The sequence below is a fragment of the Myotis nattereri genome (assembly GCF_964212035.1).
Source record: "Myotis nattereri genome assembly, chromosome: 19".
Classification (NCBI taxonomy): Eukaryota; Metazoa; Chordata; class Mammalia; order Chiroptera; family Vespertilionidae; genus Myotis; species Myotis nattereri.
Window position 1 is genome coordinate 6,126,695 of NC_138095.1, and position 17,836 is coordinate 6,144,530.

Below are 17,836 nucleotides of genomic sequence, written 5' to 3' on the forward strand. Positions count from 1 at the left end.
GGCGGTGGGGGGGAGCCCCGCTCCTGTTGTTTTCCGCGAGCGGAGTGGGTGGCGGGGACAAGGGGCGGGGTGCGCCCTCCCACCGCGGGCCGGGCGCTCGGGAGAGAGAATCGCACCGGGAGCCCCGCGCAGCTCGCCGCCCGTCAGGCTCACCCGACCCCCAGCATCCCTCCCGGGGCCGCGGAGAGCGGATCCACTCCGTCGGGCCGGGGACCGGGAGGAGCACTTGGTACCCCGGGGGCCCGAGCCCTGCGGGGCGCACACCCCGCCCGGCCAGCCCTGCGTTTCCTGAGGGGCCCTGCCCGCATCTGCGGCGAGATGGCCGCACGGGCACCCGAGCCCCAGGTCCTCCTCTGCCTCGGGGCGCTGCTGGCCCGCTGGGTCGCCGCAGGTAAGGGCCGCGATCCGGGGGGGAAAGTTGAGGTTCGCCAGGCAGCAGTGGGAGGAGGGCAAGCCCAGACCGAAGTCCCCCGACTCCCGGGATCCGGTGGTGGCCGCAGCCGCTCCCGCCCGGGCGGGTCTGGAGTTTCCTGCTCGCAGCTCGGTTCCCTGCAGAAAGGAATTTCCCCGGCGCCCCGTGCAGGGCGAGCTCCCTCCGCTCCCCGGAGCGGGCAGCGGGCAGCGGGCAGCGGGCAGGCGGCCGAGGCCTGAGCGGAGGGGACGGGAACTTGGGAGACGGAGCACGGGCATCTGAAGCTGGGAAAACGGAGACGCACGTGCAGGGAGAAAGTGTTGTTGTTTTTCAGCGTCGGGTGTAAACTCGCATTCTGGTTTTACCTGCTGGGCAGGTGCTCGAAGTGGAGGTTTTCTTTTCCTCTGGTCCCTCTCCCTGCCTGGGGTTGAACCTGCGTACACCTGTGCCCGGGGGTTTTCCCTGCACACCTGCAGGCAGGCTCCTCTGGACTCGAGCGTTGAAAGCCCTGCTTCCTTCCTTCACTTAGTTTTTTGCTGTTGTTGTTTTGAAATAATTTCAGGCTTACAAACAACTTCCTCTACACTTGGCATGACCTCTTACACTTGACATGATTGATAAAAAGATCTTAAATGCTTTCTCTCTGCTCTGCCTTGTAGCAACAAAGAGCAAGGGGTTGCCTGCAAAAATACGCAGACTATAAAAAGATGGGAAATATATTTTAATATTTAATTCACCAGCGAATGCATGTCTGTGGTGTGCAGGGCAGTGTGTGAGAGGTCGTGGGTGGTGATGGAGTGTGCCGGAATCCTTGTGGGGTGCTGTTTTCTGTGCTGCCCAGCACACCCAGCTCATCTCTTGTTGGTCCCTGTAGGCAAGTGATGGCGAACCTATGACACATGAACTCATTTTTTTGGTTGATTTTTCTTTGTTAAATGGCATTTAAATATATAAAATAAATATAAAAAAATATACGTCTTTGTTTTACTATGGTTGCAAATACCAAAAAATTTCTATATGTGACACGACACCAGAGTTAAGTTTTTTCAAAATGCTGACATGCCGAGCTCAAAAGGTTCGCCATCACTGAGCTTCCTAGCAGCAAGTGCCAAAAGTTCCTGTTAGGCTCGCACACGTTTTTTTTGTTTTGTTTTTAGCCATTATTTAGAAACAGTCACATCTCCCATAAATTCAGTTCCAGTTTATCTGGAAAATATTCTGAAGATCTGGCTGCGCACAGCCTTCTTTCCTGCTGGAACTGAGCCTTGGTCCCCCCTTTCCCTGGGCCTGTGACCCCAGGTTTGTTTCATCTTCCTTGTGGTAGCACTCACCCCCGCCCCCTTTTGACTTAGTGGTCACTGTGCTCTCTCTACCCAGCTATTTGCAGCATAGGTCTGAGGACATCAGATCCCGGCTTGAAATCATCCTCCTGGAAGGAGCCAGCTTCCAGGTGGGCTGCGGCTCACCTCCCAGGGCTCACCTCGCAAGGACCGCTTCCTCCTCGGTCATGCCCAGTTATTGATGCCCCGGCCAAGTTCACCTCTGTGTACGGGGCTGAGGGCTTCCCCAGTTGTTATATATTTTTTTGTTTGTTTTCCAAATTGAGAGTTTTCTTGGAGGAAAAAAAAAATTGTCTTTTTTTTTTGTCCCATAACTCCAGACCGCGCTCATGCCTCCACTGTTGCCGCAGATTGTAAATCCTGGGTCATTCTTGGGGGAAAGTTGCTAGAAAGAAAACGTGTGGGTACAATCCCATCTATAAATGATATATGAGGGCAGCGCTGGGAAACGGCCGTGTCTGTAGCCTTCCCCTCTGCTCCACTGGGAGACATCCGGGCCCTCCGGACACCAGGTGGATGACTTCTAACAACGCACTTACCGCGCCATATCGTCTCGCCCTGTCTGGGGGGGAGGCCAGAGTAAATCCCTGTGGCCTGGAGTGGAACCCCTGAGTGTTCCCAGCTCTGCCGGTGACTCACAGGGACCGTAAGTAAATGACTTAACGCTTTCTGCACCTCCGTTTCCTCAGCGTAAAGTGAAGGGTTATAGCACAAGCGGGCATGGAACTAGGGGACCCCGGACTGTCGCTTCCGTGTCTGTTTCACAGACATCACGAACCCATGACTGTTCTCTCTGCACTGAGCCAGGACTCAGCCGGCCTCAGCTGTAACCCAGCCCACAGCTGCCACATCTAAAAGGTCCCCAAGGTCAGCGTCAGCTTCACCAGTTTAGAAGAACGGAGTGAGCACAGCCGGGAGGAGAGGTGAAAGGGCCTTGAGATGGTTTCTTCTGTGTCACCCTGTTCCTTGGAGGAGAAGGCCATTGTCAGCTCGGGTTCCGAGACTAACGTTTCACCAGGGCTTTTCCAAGCTCCTTTATTCCTTTGCCAAGGAGCCAGGAAAGGGGCAGGTCTGTAGGTCTCATGAGTGCACGTTGCATCTGTAATCTACAGCTCGTCTCTCCTCAGTGGGAATTGTCACTGAGAACTTGGGTTCCCAGGCCTAACGTTTAAAAATAATTCTCACTTGCTTTGTAAAGTGTTTTTTCTTTTTTTTTTTTTTTTTTCCAGATGTACTCCTTGCCGTTTTGGAATCTAGCATTGGATGGCATTCTCTGCCTTCCAGCAAGTGGCTTAGATTTTGTTTTTTTTTTCATCTTGTCCTGGGTTTTGGGCATGGTGTGGCCAAAATGGGGAGAGAATCAGAACATCCTGTGGTTCTGGGCTGGCTTCAGATCACTCAAATGGAGCCCCCGTGTAACCAGACAGAAGATTGGGGTACAGATAACTGTTACTCTTTATTTCATAAAGGGGAAGGATTCCCAGAGGCAGCTGGCAGGTGTTTTTTTGTTTTTTCTTAATAATAACTCTATTGAGATATAATTCGCATACCATAAAATTCACCCTTTTAGTGCACAATTTATAGTTTTTAGTATAGTCACAAGACTGTGCAACCATCAGCACTAATTAATTCTAGGACATTTTTATCACCCCAAAAATAAGCCCTAGCCCTAGTCAGTTTGGCTCGGTGGACAGAGCATCGGCCTGTGGACTGAAGGGTCCTGGGTTCGATTCCAGCTAGGGCACATGCCAGGGTTGCGGGCTCAATCCTCAGTAGGGGGCTGTAAGAGGCAGCCATTTGATGGTTCTCTCTCATCATTGATGTTTCTGTCTCTCTCTCCCTCTCCCTTCCTCTCTGAAATCAATAAAAAAAATATTTAAAAGTCATTAAAAAACAAACAAACCCTATACTCATTAGCAGTCATTCCCGACCCTCCCACTACTCCATTTCCTCCAGACCTAGACATCTGCTAATTATTTTCTATCTCCATGGAGTTGCCTGTATTGGACTTTTCAGATATATGGAACCACACAAGAATGTGGAGAGATATATATATGTTTTTATTGCTTTCAGAGAGGGAGAGAGAGATAGAAACATCAACGATGAGAGAGAATCATTGTTTGGTTGCCTCCTGCACACCCCACACTGAGGATCCAGCCCGGAACCCAGACGTGTGCCCTTGACCGGAATTGAACCCAGGACCCTTCAGTCTACAGGCCGACGCGCCATCTACTGAGCCACACCGGCTAAGGCAGCATGTGGTCTTTTATGACTGCCTCCTGTCATTTAAAATAATGCTTTCACGATTCCTCCATGACGTGGCATGTGCTTCATTCCTTTTTAAGGCCAAATGATATTCCCATTGTGTGGATATACCACATGGTATTTATTCATTCACCCGTTGATGAGTATTTGGTTTTACCTCTTGGCTATTATGAATAATGCTGCTGTGAGCATGCACATACAAGTTTTTGTGTAGGCATATGTTTTCTTTTCTGTTAGGTATACACCTAGGAGTGGAATCGCCGAGTCACACGGTAACTTTAATCATGTGTGAAAATGCCAAACCGTCTTCCTCGTAGCTGCAGTATGTAAAAATCCTACCAGCAGTGTGTGAGTTCCAGTTTGTCCACATCGTTGCCAACACTTATTATTGTCTTTGATTTTAGCCATGTTAGTGGATGTGAAGTGGCAGGTACCTTATTGTGCTTTTGTTTGTGATTCATGTCAAGTACTGGCCAACCGTCCCAACAGGGTGAGGGCTCTGTGTGTTATTGCATCTTAAAACCATACAGCTGAGTTTTTTAAATTCCTAATGTGGAGGGACTGCAAAAGGGGAGGTCGTTCAGACACCAAGAGAGGTAGTAATGGCCTGACCTTTCCTCGTTCAGGATTGGAGACTGTCGTCGTCGGAGAGGTTCATGAGAACATGACTCTGCACTGTGGCAACATCTCGGAAGCGAGGGGCCTGGTGACCTGGTACCGGAATGACTCGGAGCCCGTCTTCCTCCTGTCCTCCAACTCCAGCCGCCCGCCGGCCAAGCCACGCTTCTCTCTGGTGAACGCCAGCTCCCTGCACATCGAGGCACTGAGCCTGCAGGATGAGGGCAACTACACCTGCTGGGAGGCCCTGAACGAGACTCGGTGGTTCCAAGTGTGGCTGCAGGTGGCCGGTAAGTGGAGTGGGAGTGCCCTGGGACCGGCTGGTGAGGTGCCTGGATCAGTAGACAGGAGGAGCGCTTTGGAGTCAATGGCCTGGGTTTCATTCTGGGCTCTGCCACCTGCAACCTGAGTGACCTCTTGCACCTGTATTTTCTCCTCTGTAAAATGGGGATAAAAAGAATTCTTGCCTCATGGAATTGCGTGATGAATAGATACCAGTCGACCTATATAAAGTGCTATAAATGTATCCTGGCATAATAGCTAGCCATTCCTTTGAGCTTGTTATTAATATCATTTTATTATACAACGAAGTCAGAGTACAACATCATCGAGTTAGACTACCTGAGTTCCAGTCCGATGGCTGTCATTCATCATTTTTAATAAGTAGCTTAATATCCCCGAGCTTCGGTTTTTCTTATGTGTTAGGTGGAATAATACATCGCATACCTTACCAGGTACGTGCTCTGAGGTTATGGTGCTTAGCACAGGGCTTAGCGTGAGCTACTATTACTACTGTGCTTTCCAGAAATGGTGTCCATATACATGCATGCATGTAGACCATGTTGTTGGTAAAGTACAGCCTGTGGGCCTTATCCCGTCTGCTGCCTATTTTTGCTTGGCCTGCAAACTACCCATACTATTGTACATTTTTATACAGTTGAAAAAAAAATCAAAAGAAGAATAATATCTGTGCCATAGGAAAGTTATATGCAATTCAAATCTCAGGGCCCATAAATGAGGTTTTATTGGATCACAGCCACACTTGTGCACTTACATGTTATCTCTCGTTGCCTTTGGTGCTGCAACAGCAGCGTTGAGTGGCTGGGACACAGACAGTATGGTCTGCAAGGCCTCCAATATTTATTCTCTGTCCCTTTACAGAAGAAGTTTGCTGTGTAGTTCAGTAGAAATACCCATATGATCACTTTGCTGCTCCCTACGTTTCCTCATCTGTAAAATGTAGCATTTACTCTTTCCTTTATTCAACATATATTTGTTGAGAGCCTGATGCCAGGCACTGTTGTAGGCACTGGGCCAGGGGACAAGGTCCCCACCCGCCTGGAGCTGATATTCTAGTTGGGGGCAGGTGGGCAAGGTTTAAATCTAGGTCCTGCTGGCTGTTGTCTTTGTTACGTTGGGGAAGTCACTTGAACTCGTCCAACCTTCACTTTATCACCCGTGGAACCTAAGCACAGATTCTCTGCACCTTTTCATGAGATAAACCTGCACAGAGCTAGACACACAGGATGCACTGGTCCACGTTGCTTTGATCAACTGGTTAGGCAGGTGATGGGGCTCCTGTGGGAAACAGTGCATCTCAAGTTCCTAGCCATCAGCTCCGTGCTGTGGGTCGGGGACTCTGTGTGCCCAGATCTCATTTGTCCCATCTTTCCCCTGACATGGTTGATAACCGAGTCTCTTAAGGAGAAAAGTTTGGAAACATTCTAACATGGCCTCGCATGCTCTGGAGAAAATGTTCGAGATGTGACAAGTTGTTATCTGTAAGTGACTTGGGGTGTGTGACTGCAGGAGCACAAAGCCTGCTGTGTGAGGGCTGTTGCTTCTCCCTCCTTCCTACTTGGATCCTTGCGTACTGATCAGTGGGAGTTTGGTGAGTCTGCCTCCTAGGAATCGGGTTTCTGTACGCCTGGGCTGATGCAACCTGTCTGGAATGGGCACCGCGATGTGATTCTCGTTATTCGGCTCAGAACAAAAAGTCCCTGCACTAATACTGGTTAACTTAATGGTGCCGTTAGGATTGGGACTGCCTCTCCCGAGAGTACAGAAATCCCATGGTCCAGAGCAGTGCAGGGCCGCCATGGCGGCTTATTTCACTGACTTACCCATCCTCTCCTGCCTCCAAATTGGGGTGGGTGCAGGGTTAGAACAGCTGTGCGTTTACCTGCAGGAAGGCTGGAGGAGTGGGGACGGTGGCACAGACCTCAACACGTTCCAGTAGACTTTGTGCTTCTCTCAAGATACCATCTCTCAGGCCTTGGGGAGCCGGGCGATCCCGCTAGAGATTAGCCCGTGAAAGGCTGCAGTCATGGTGCACAGAGCCAGACTCAGTGTCTGTTTTTCTCAGGCCAAGCCAGTGTAGAGGGAGCACCGGAGCCGGTCGCTCCGGAGCCCCGTTGGATTTAGTTGGGGTTTGGAGGATGGAGGTGCTTCTGTTCTCCCCAGTGATGTGGCTGTCACTCCAGACTTACAGGAGACAGAGTCTCAGGAAAGTCCCGTGCTTCCCTCGCTAGTTGGGCCCATCCCATCTGCACTCATTCTCTGTTGGCGGGGGTGACCCTGGGCCCACAACCGAAGGCCCCAGGGAAAGGACTGCTGGGCACGCTGAAGACAGATCGTTGACCCCCATTGGAAGACAGATGATCCTTGCCCAGGGATTGATTCATTTGAGTCTTGCCAAGCTCAGCAGAAGCAGAGATGGGTGCTTGTAATAGGCTGAAGACCGCTGGGTTCCCACTCTTTGGACAGAATCGGCAGTCACTAGGGAGATCGGAGGCAGTGGCGTGGTTGTGTTTGCGTCTATGTTCAGTCTCTAGAAGTGATAGGAAAACAGTCCCTGTAAGTTTCCCCAGGATCTTATCCTGCTGTAGCACTATAAATGTGCCCACTGGCTAGCAGGGACTGCCCAGTGGGATCTTAGATCGTTTCCAAATAAAAATGCTGGTAACAAGAGTAAATGTCTGAAGACCGCTTTTCCTATTGGCGAGGAACCTACACGCGGAGATGGGAATCTCCCTGTGTGTGGTGCCTGAGATGCAGATTAACCATTTGAGACCCTTGACTGGCCAACCTGTAGTTATGGAGGAAGGAAAGAAGTGAGTTCTATGTCAAGAATGATAGCAGAGAAGAGGAAGGTAACAGCGGTGGTAGATTGTTCTAGAACAGGAGGCAAGCTTTTTCTGTAGAGATCCAGATGGTAAATATTTTGGACGTTATGGGCCAATGGGTAAAATTGAGGATATTATATACGTAAATGCTTACATAAAAAGAAAGAAAACCAACTTTTACATCCTATTATTGACAAAATTCAAAATGTAGTGATAATTGAGTACTTTTTTTGGTAGTACAAGCCTATCAATGAGAAGAACAGAATTCTTTCTGGAGGAGATAACATTTCACTTAATTGGGCTTCAAAGTTAGTGTTCTCCCTCATCAAATCAATTGTGGATATCCATCTGTAAAAGCCATTCTTAGCTTGTGGGCCAGATAAAAACAGATAGTGGGCCATCTTCTGCCAACGCTTGGTCTAGAACAGCCGTGGGCAAACTACGGCCCGCGGGCCGGATCCGGCCCGTTTGAAATGAATAAAACTATTGAAAAAAAAGACCGTACCCTTTTATGTAATGATGTTTACTTTGAATTTATATTAGTTCACACAAACACTCCATCCATGCTTTTGTTTCGGCCCTCCGGTCCAGTTTAAGAACCCATTGTGGCCCTCGAGTCAAAAAGTTTGCCCACCCCTGGTCTAGAATCAATCTGCAGGTGTGCTACTGCCGATACCATCAGATAAACACTTATAGACTACTGACCTCAGGTCAAACACCAGGTTACGGTGTGTCTCACTGGATCCTTCAGAAACCCAGTGATAGAAGTTCTTCCTGTGCTTTTCATTTCATGAGGACAAGAAAGTGAGAATGAGAAGGGTGGCACTTTTCTAAGGTAGTCCATTTATAAGCTGCTGTAGGATTCACATCCAGGTCTGTCTGCGTTTGAGTTCAAGCTCATAACTACTAGACTAAGGCATCCATCCCACAAAAAGTCAAGAACTGAAACTGACATTGACCAAGGCGTTGATAAGATGCCCGACCAACTGATCCACACTTGCCAGGGCCTTTCATTTAACTTTTTGTTTGAACTCTTGCACTTGCTTCCTTCTCATCTACTCCCTGTACCCAACTCCATTTCTTGCTGAGAATTGTGCGGGTCAAAAGCTCCTCCCAGCCAGTTTCTGGGAGTCCACATTGTCCATGTCAGGCTACAGTGGCCCATGAGACCACAATTTGAAAGACCTGGCTGGCCAATCTAACTCACTACCTTTACTGGCCCAGGCTTGGCTACCAGGACCTCGGAGGCACTCTGTGCTTAATTGGGTGCCTGCCAACTGTGGGCACTCCCTTGGACCTGCTGGTCCACATACCTAACCAACTAGCCAGCAGCAGTGAATGGGACAGTTGAGCACCTCCCAAACCACAATATAATCCCCCCAGACCCTCTGTGGGAGGTGACATGGTTCTAACAGATCGCTGAAACTCTTAGGAACCAGCCCCAACTTGACAAGCATATGGTCAAGGGCATTGACCTCAGAAATCCACAATTTCTAGAGTTTATACCACGGCTTCAGATATAAATGAAATAGATGCTGTACTGTGAGGGGCTCTGGAAAAGCCTTTTCCTCCCCCCAATAATTTTCTCCACTGGCCTATTTCTGCTCAAAATTTTCTGTAGTCATAGTTTTATTCCTTTGGCCAAGCATTGCCCTTCCTGGATTCTTCTTCTGGGAGAGGTAACTCCAAAATGACTTCAGTGTAAATAGGTGTTAGATCTATTCTTTTCATCAAAGGTGATGTGGCATCTTAGGGGCGCTGGGTACCAACAGTGGGAGGGAATTTCTGACAAGAAAGTTCAGAGATGTGAGGGGAATGAAGATAAGACCTAGCATTCATCAAGTGCTTCCCACAATCAGGCATTGTTCTGAGTGCTGTACTGTACTAACTCAGGTAATCGTCACCACCCCCCCACGAGTGGGTTCTGGTATCACCCCCATTTCACAGAGGAGGCAGCGGAGGCTGAGAGAGGTTGAGTGGTTTGCCCTGGCCTTTGGCCTTTGGGTGTGGAGTTGTGCTGGGGGCTCTGTGAGAGTCCTCTCTAGGAGAGCTCACAGGACTCGGCGTGTACCATGGTCATGGCAAAGGTACACAAAGCAAGACCAGCAAAGGGGAGAGGTACCTGGGTGCCTTTTATTGGGGGTAAGACCAGGGAAGACCAGGAGCAAGCTTCCTAGAGTCCTTGCCCCGTGGGGTCACATGGATGCGCTTATTTCCTTGAGCAACAAGTGTGGCAACACGTGTGAAACGCTGTCTACCGGGAGCCATTAGAGACTCTGCACCCTGAGTTCTTATTGGGGGCCGGTCCCTCTGGCCTCCTCTAGCATGTTCTCAAACTCTAGACTCTCAGAAGGAAAGCTGGGGTTCAGTATAAACCACGCGGTCTGTACCAACAGTGTAGGCACAGTGAGCCCCACTCGTGACCAGTTCTGGGAATGGTGGGGACCCCCTGTCATCCAAGTTCCCAGCCACCTCGCAAGCTGGCCTTTTTGGAAACAGACGCAGGCCTGCTGTGTTAACTTTAGTGCACAGGTATCCTTTCCGCTCACCAGTGTTCTTAAAAAGGAGCGATTTCCTTTTCTTTCTTCTGTGAGGGTGGATCCCTGATAAACCAGACTTAATCACTTGGGGTTTAAATGAGAGAACGTGTCCGGGCACTTAGCATAGCCTTTGTCATAGAGGAAGTGTTTGATAGCTATTGTTCTTCTTATTGGCTGCTTCCTGGTCATTTATGAGGCCAGTGAGAGCTGGTAAGGGGCTCCAATGAACTTTTCAGCCTTCCCCTCCCCCCCTGTCATTCCCAGGCGGCCCCTACCAGGTCGAAGCCAACATCTCCAGCACCGGCGTGCTCCCCAATGGCACCCTCTACGCCACCAAGGGCTCCCGGGTGGACTTCAGCTGTGCCAGCAGCTCCCGGCCTCCGCCCATGATTGAGTGGTGGTTCCGGGCCCCGGATTCCAAGACCGAGCCCTTTGGGAACAACCTGACGGTCAGCAGCTTCACGCTGCTACAGATGTCGCAGCACCTCCAGGGGAACTACACCTGCCTGGCCAAGAACCTGCTCAGTGGGAGACAGCGCAGCGTGACCTCCGAGCTCCTGGTCTACGGTGCGTAAGAGGCACCCTTCCCCATTCCCTCACCCGACCCTTTGCGAGCCGCACGTGGGTGCCTCCGCCTTTTGTCTCCAAAGGTCTGCCCGCTGCGTGTGTCCTAACATGCTTCTGCAGCTCCCTCAGCACTCGTGTACACACCCAGGGCTGCCTGTCAGGGCGGGAGTCACCTCTCCTAGCAGGTTGCTGCTAAGTAAGGCACAGAGTCCCTGAGAGCCACAGGGGGAAGTTCCTGCCTAGCTCATTGCTTTCTTTTTTCTTTTAAATATATTTTATTGATTTTTTTTACAGAGAGGAAGAGAGAGGGATAGAGAGTTAGAAACATCGATCAGCTGCCTCCTGCTCACCTCCTACTGGGGATGTGCCCGCAACCAAGGTACATGCCCTTGACCGGAATCAAACCTGGGACCTTTCAGTCCGCAGGCTGATGCTCTATCCACTGAGCCAACCCGGTTAGGGCTCTTTTTTCTTTTTAACTGAGATGAAAGTACATAAAATAACATTAACCACTAGAAAATGTACAACTGGCATTTAGCACATGGACAGTGTTGTGCACCCATCACCTCTGTGTAGTTCCAAAACGTGTTCATCACTGCAAATGGAAATCCCGTGTCCGCTAAACAGCCACCCCCGTCCCCTCCCCGCAGCCCCTCTCTCTCCCGTCCCATTGATCTGCGTCCTGTGTCTATGCATTTGTCCATTCGGGGCTTTTCCTGTAAATGGAATCACACAACGTGTTTCCTGTTGTGACCAGTGTCACTGAGCACCCAGTTTCCGAGGTTCGCCCAGGTTGTAGCAGGAGGGAGCACTTCATTCCTTTTTATGGACCGAACACTCCTCCCCTGTGTGGATGGACCACAATGTGTGGATTCGTTTCTCGATCCTCGTGCATTGTCTTCCCGAACCCTGGGCCCTCCAGTGCTGTTAGGGACCAGCAGTTCATGAGCCTTTATTTTGGGGGTGAAGAAAGTACCACCAAATGCACCCATGGACAGAAACCACTGCAGAGAGGCTTGGTGCACTCACACTCCACGCCAATGAGAGGGAGCACGGGAACAGACCGTCAGTGGGCAGGATGATGACACACGACTAATCCGTGCGTGATCAGAGAACCTTGCACGTCTCTGTTTTCTCTACCCTAAGTGACATGTATTGCATATCAAGTCATACATGCTTGATGTGGGAAACACAGATGAGTATAGAGAAGAAAATAATCAATTGTACTCTAGGCATCATTTTGGCATATTTCCAAAGTTATTTACTTATGTGTATTATGTAAAATATATGGTAATGCGCCTACATAATATAATATGCATATACATGTAAATTATATATAGTTAAAGTTAAAAATTTTGTGCTTTTAGTAATATGTGCACATGGTGAACAGGAAGTCTATGTTAGGGGTGGGAGTGAATAAGTCCCACTTGTACCCCCTCTAGGGACCAAAACTGTCTACTAGAACTTTCTGTGATAATGGAAACGCTCTGTACTGTGTAGTCTAATAACCACCTACCACGTGTGGTTACTGAGCACTTGAAATGGGGGTAGTGTGATGGCGGAACTAAATTGGTCGTTTTATTTTGTTCATTGAAACGTATATAGCCACATGCAGTTAGTGAGAAATACAAAGGTAAATCAGGCCCACGCCCTCGGAGATGGAACACCCAGCAGAGGAAACCTGACTGTTTCTCTGCTCCCCTGGCTCCCTTTAGACGCAGCCCAATGCCTGAGCTGGCATCTGTGAGTAAGCCCATGCTCCCCTCTGGTGTTTTGCAGCTCCTCCCCCTTTGTCAGACCTTGAGTGCTGGGCAGAGATGTTGCCAAGATTGTTCATGCTGCAGCTCACCTGCCGCTGGGATGGGGGATACCCACACCCTAACCTCCTGTGGACAGAAGAGCCAGGAGGTGTGGTTGTGGGGACGTCGAAGTTGGGAGTGGAGATGCTGAACCGGTCCCAGCTGTTGGATGGCAAGAAGTTCAAGTGCGTTGGGAGCCACATAGCAGGGCCGGCGTCGGGAGCCAGCTGTGTGGTCCAGATCCGTGAGTCTGGCTTGCCTTGTCCTGGGGTTTTGGGTCTACTCGCCTCCTCCTGGGAGAACCACTTGAAAGAAGGTCTAGGAAAGAAATCTGAGGATGTCAGAATGAACCGAATTCCTTCCCTTTCTTCATTTCTTTTGCTTTGGGTTTCCTTCCTTTCAAACCTGGACGCTTAACCAAGCTTCTCGGTCCTAGGCTGAGCTGTTTTTCACTTGACAAATGTTAGTGAAGCACCGCTGTACACGAGGCAGTCTCTAGGTGCCGGAGATGGGCCAGTGAACAGACAAACGAGGTTTTTAATTAGTTATCTTCTATTACGTAACAAATTACCCCCAAACTCAGTGGCTTAAAACAACTAATCCCTTATTATCTCGGGATTTCGGTGGGCCAGGAGTTCAGAGAGGGCACAGTGGGGTGGTCTGTCTTGGTTTCACCATGCCTGGGTCTCAGCTGCGAGACTCCCGGGAGGGCTGAAATCACCTGAAGGGTCACTTCTGAGGCGCTCACTCTCACACCTGGCCAGCCGCTTCCTCTCCAGGTGGGACTCTTCACAGGGCTGCTTGGGTGTCCTCACAACATGGCGGCCGGCTGCCCCCAGAGCAAGTGCTCCAAGAGGGAGTAAGCCAGGAAGAAGGTATCCTTGTTGTGCCCTAGCCTCCAGTCACGTGGCTTCCCTTGCACCATGTTCTGTTCATTGAAGTGAGTCACTCAGTCTGGCTTCGCTTTCAAGGAGAGTGGGGGAAATTAGGCACTATTTTTTTTTTTTTTTTAGGCAACACTTTTTGAAGGGAGGAGTGTCAAAGAATTTCCGGACACCTTACTATTCCTCTTTTACAGAGCTTAAATTCTGGGTGGAGTGGAGGTGGGAAGAAGACAGAAAATACAATAAGTCAGATAGGTTCAGCTGGTGAGAATAATTGTGAGAATAAAATGGTGTTTGTAAGACAGTCTCTTTTAGGGAAGGTGGCAGGGAGGTCTCCTTGGGGCAGTAATACAGGGTTGAGCAAAAGTAGGTTTACAGTTCTGAGTATGGAAACACGGAGCTTATTCTTGTATTATTGTTTATTAATTACTAGAGGCCCAGTGCATGAATTCATGCATGGGTGGGGTCCCTCTGCCTGGCCAGTGATTGGAGCCGTTAGGGCGGGCCCAGAGGGTGGAGGGGAGGAGGGACCTTGGGAGGTTGGCTGTGGGAGTACACTGACCACCAGGGGGCAGCTCCTGCATTGAGTGTTCGGTCAACCGGTCTTAATGGTCACTTAGGCTTTTATATAGAGAGATTGTATTATTTTCCATACGAATAACTGTAGACCTACTTTTACCCCACCCTGTACAGTTTTTGAGCTGAGACTTCAAGGACGAGAAGGAGTTGACTGGGGGAAGTTGACTGTGGCTTGAATATCTGTGGCAGAGAGGACAGCAAATGCAAAGGTCTTGAGCTGGAAACATACTTGGCATTTGAGGAACTCAGAGAAGATCAGTATAGCCAGAGCATTGTGCTTGAGGTACCAGTGAGCCTAGGTGGGTGTGGTGGGTTGAATTGTGTCCTCCCCGAAAGTTGTGTTCAGGTCCTAACCCAGGTACCTATGGAGTAAGGGTCTTTGCAGATGTTATGATGGTAGGATGAGGTCAGAGGTCATACCGGATTAGGATGGGCCCTATTGCAATGGCTGGCATCCTTATAAGAAGAGGGAAATTTGGACATGGACACACAGGGAGAATGCCAGGTGGTGATGGAGGCGGGGGTTAACGATGCATCTACAAGCCAAGGAATGCCAGTGATTGCTGGCAACCACTAGACCAGTGATGGCGAACCTATGACACGTGTGTCAGAGGTGACATGCGAACCCATTTTTTTGGTTGATTTTTCTTTGTTAAATGGCATTTAAATATATAAAATAAATATCAAAAATGTAAGTCTTTTGTTTTACTATGGTTGCAAATATCAAAAAATTTCTCTATGTGACATGGCACCAGAGTTAAGTTAGGGTTTTTCAAAATGCTGACACGCCGAGCTCAAAAGGTTTGCCATCACTGCACTAGTCACTAAGAAAGAGGCATGAGCCCTGGCCGGTTTGGCTCAGCAGATAGAGCATCGGCCTGCAGACTGAAGGGTCCCAGGTTCGATTCTGGTCAAGGGCATGTTCCTTGGTTGTGGGCACATCCCCAGTGGGCAGTGTATAGGAGGCAGCTGGTCGATGTTTCTCTCTCATCGATGTTTCTAACTGTCTCTCTCTCTTCCTCTCTGTAAAAAATCAAATAAATAAATATATATATATATGAAAGATGCATGGGATGGTGTCTCCTTCAGAGCATTTAGAAGGAATCAAGCCTGCTGATCCTTTTTTTTTTAAAATTAAATCTTTATTGTTCGGATTATTACATTAGTTACTCTTTTTAAGCCTGCTGATCCTTGATTCTGAACTTTTGACTTTCTGAACGGTAGAGACTGCCTGTAGCTTTAAGACACCCAGTGGCTTTGTTATAACAGCTCAGGAAACTAATACCACGGGTGCACTAGGACCAGAGCGTGCTGGGTTTATTGGCCCTGGTGAGATTTTCCTCGTGGTTTATCAGGATCATCTTCAGAGGCGCAGCGCTGAGAGCTGACATGCTGAGAAGTGAGCCTGAGCCTGGCCGAACCAGGAGGTGCTGGTTTTCCTAGTCACGTGCCATTCAAACGGCATTAAACAAACACACCCCAGGGGTCCCCTCTGTGTCAGATACCGACCCTGGCCTTGGGCAATAGGACAGACCAAGGCTCACTCTCTGTGCTAGAACAGGGATTAGCAAACTATGCCCCACGGGCCAAATCGGCCCAAGTGGTTTTTTGCAAACTTTAAAAAATGAGATATCATTTACAAAACATAAACTTTACTCTTTTAAAATGTATTAAGTCAGTGGTTTTAAAAAAATCGTTGATTGATATTTAGAGAGAGGAAGGGTGAGGGAGAGAGAAACAATGTGAGAGCGAAACACTGGTTGGCTGCTTTCTGCCTGCCCCTTACCAGGGATCCAGCCTGCAACCTGGACATGTGCCCCGACCAGCCATCAAACAGGCAGCCTTTCCATGTCCAACCAGCGGAGCCACCCCGGCCAGGGCTAATGCAGTGTTCGCGTGTTCGTTTCGTACGTGCACAATGCTGTCACCACGACCCAGTTCCAGAACATTTCCATCCCCCACAAAGGAGCCCTGCATCCAGGGCAGACACTCTCCAGAGCAGTGATGGCGAACCTACGACACGCGTGTCAGAGGTGACACGCGAACTCATTTTTTGGTTGATTTTTCTTTGTTAAATGGCATTTAAATATATAAAATAAATATCAAAAATATAAGTCTTTGTTTTACTATGGTTGCAAAGATCAAAAAATTTCTATATGTGACACGGCACCAGTTCAGTTAGGGTTTTTCAAAATTCTGGCACGCCGAGCTCGAAAGGTTCGCCATTGTTATGCCCAGAATTCAAGATCCCCAAGAAACCACGCCAGGGAGCCAGTCCGATGCAAAAGCAGAAGGTCCTTTATTGAGTTAGCTAGCTAACCCGACCCGGGCATCCAGTCGACACAGCGACCGGAAACCGAGTGCCCCCCCCCCCCCTGAGAAAATCAGGGCTTTAATAGTGAGGGGAGGGGAGCTGACTGTAGGCCTGCCGATTGGCCAGGCGCCAAGTCGGGTCTTGTTACACAGGATGTGGTCATCTCCATGGCGCGCACATCCCTTGCTTGTCATTGGTTAGTTCAAAGAAATCCCGGGCGTGGCCAGCAGGGGCCTGGGCTGGGGAAGAAGGCACTCTTCTGAGCACATGGCCTCTGCCCCAACATGGAGGATCCAGGGTAAATAGAGGGCATAGCCCTCGCCCTTTCAGCCATCACTGATACAGAGACCGTGAGAGTCCTCACTGCCTAGCGTTCCTCCTGCAGGAAGTGCTGCCCGCCTGGTTTAGGCTTTCCCGACTTGCTAATGGAGACGTGGCTTTATGACAGCTGGCATTATTGTTTATCATGCTGTTATTTTCCATATGAACAACTGTAGACCTGCGCTTGCCCCACCCTGTAAGTGCTCAGGATTAGGCAGTGTTTCTGGAGAAGGGAGCTGACAGGAAGTTTTCCTAATCCCAGGAGCCTGGAAGCAGGCACTAGGACCTGGAACCTTCTGGACTCTGACATTGTCCCTCATGGCACTCGAGCCCCCTGCTTCTCAAGGCTTGATGTGCACACAGGTCACCCGGGGACCTGGGGACTCTGCACATTCGGACTCTCTGGGTTTGGGGGGGCCCGAGACTCTGCGTTTCTAATCAGTTCCCAGCAAGTGCTGCGGCTGCTGGTCCACAGACCCCACTTTCAGTAGCAAGGCCCTTGGAGGGCAGGGCGGTGTCTGGGTCATCACTTCACTTGGGGGGACTAGTAAGTCGTTGAAAGGTAATGTCAATGTCCACCTTAGGGATGCAGAGCAGCGTCGCCCCCAAAATCATGAAAAGTAATACTTTTGGGGAGTCCTGCTGCTCATAATTCTCTTTAAACAGCATGTAGGTCCCTAAGCTGAAAAACAAACAAAAAACCCCAACTCAGTCCATGAGAAGCTGCAGCACTGGCCACCCCAGTATGTCAAGGACCCGGTATGTGGTCCATCTCTCGCAGATCTCTGAGGGCTTTGCATCACCCACCCCACCGCCCGACCCCACCCTTGCACACAGCATCCTCTTTAAGTGAAACTCGTTGAATTCCTAGATGGATGGGTGTCTCAGCTTTTTGAGGGGTGAATGCTGTGTTTGTCAAAAGTGTGTTTATGTAAATGATCTTGGGGAGTTTGGAGGGACTAGCCAATTGTTTGTTTTGCTTTTAATAAAGGATGGGGGGGCCATTTCTCAAACTTTGGTTGGGGGTCTGCAAAATACAAACATACTAAGGCTTGACACTGCTGCTGGCTTC

The 17,836-nt window shown here is 49.6% G+C and overlaps 1 protein-coding gene across 1 annotated transcript in view; it reads left to right on the plus strand.

The window, feature by feature from the left end:
- Positions 1-318: 318 nt before the first annotated feature.
- Positions 319-17,836, plus strand: part of VSIG10 (V-set and immunoglobulin domain containing 10) — a gene marked incomplete at its 5' end in the record, with an annotated part of 29,419 nt that continues 11,901 nt past the window's right edge. The window contains 4 exons of the mRNA XM_081114242.1: positions 319-391; positions 4,644-4,925; positions 10,565-10,867; positions 12,647-12,910. Coding sequence (XP_080970368.1) covers positions 319-391; positions 4,644-4,925; positions 10,565-10,867; positions 12,647-12,910 — 922 coding nt within the window. The remainder of the gene's footprint in view (positions 392-4,643; positions 4,926-10,564; positions 10,868-12,646; positions 12,911-17,836) is intronic.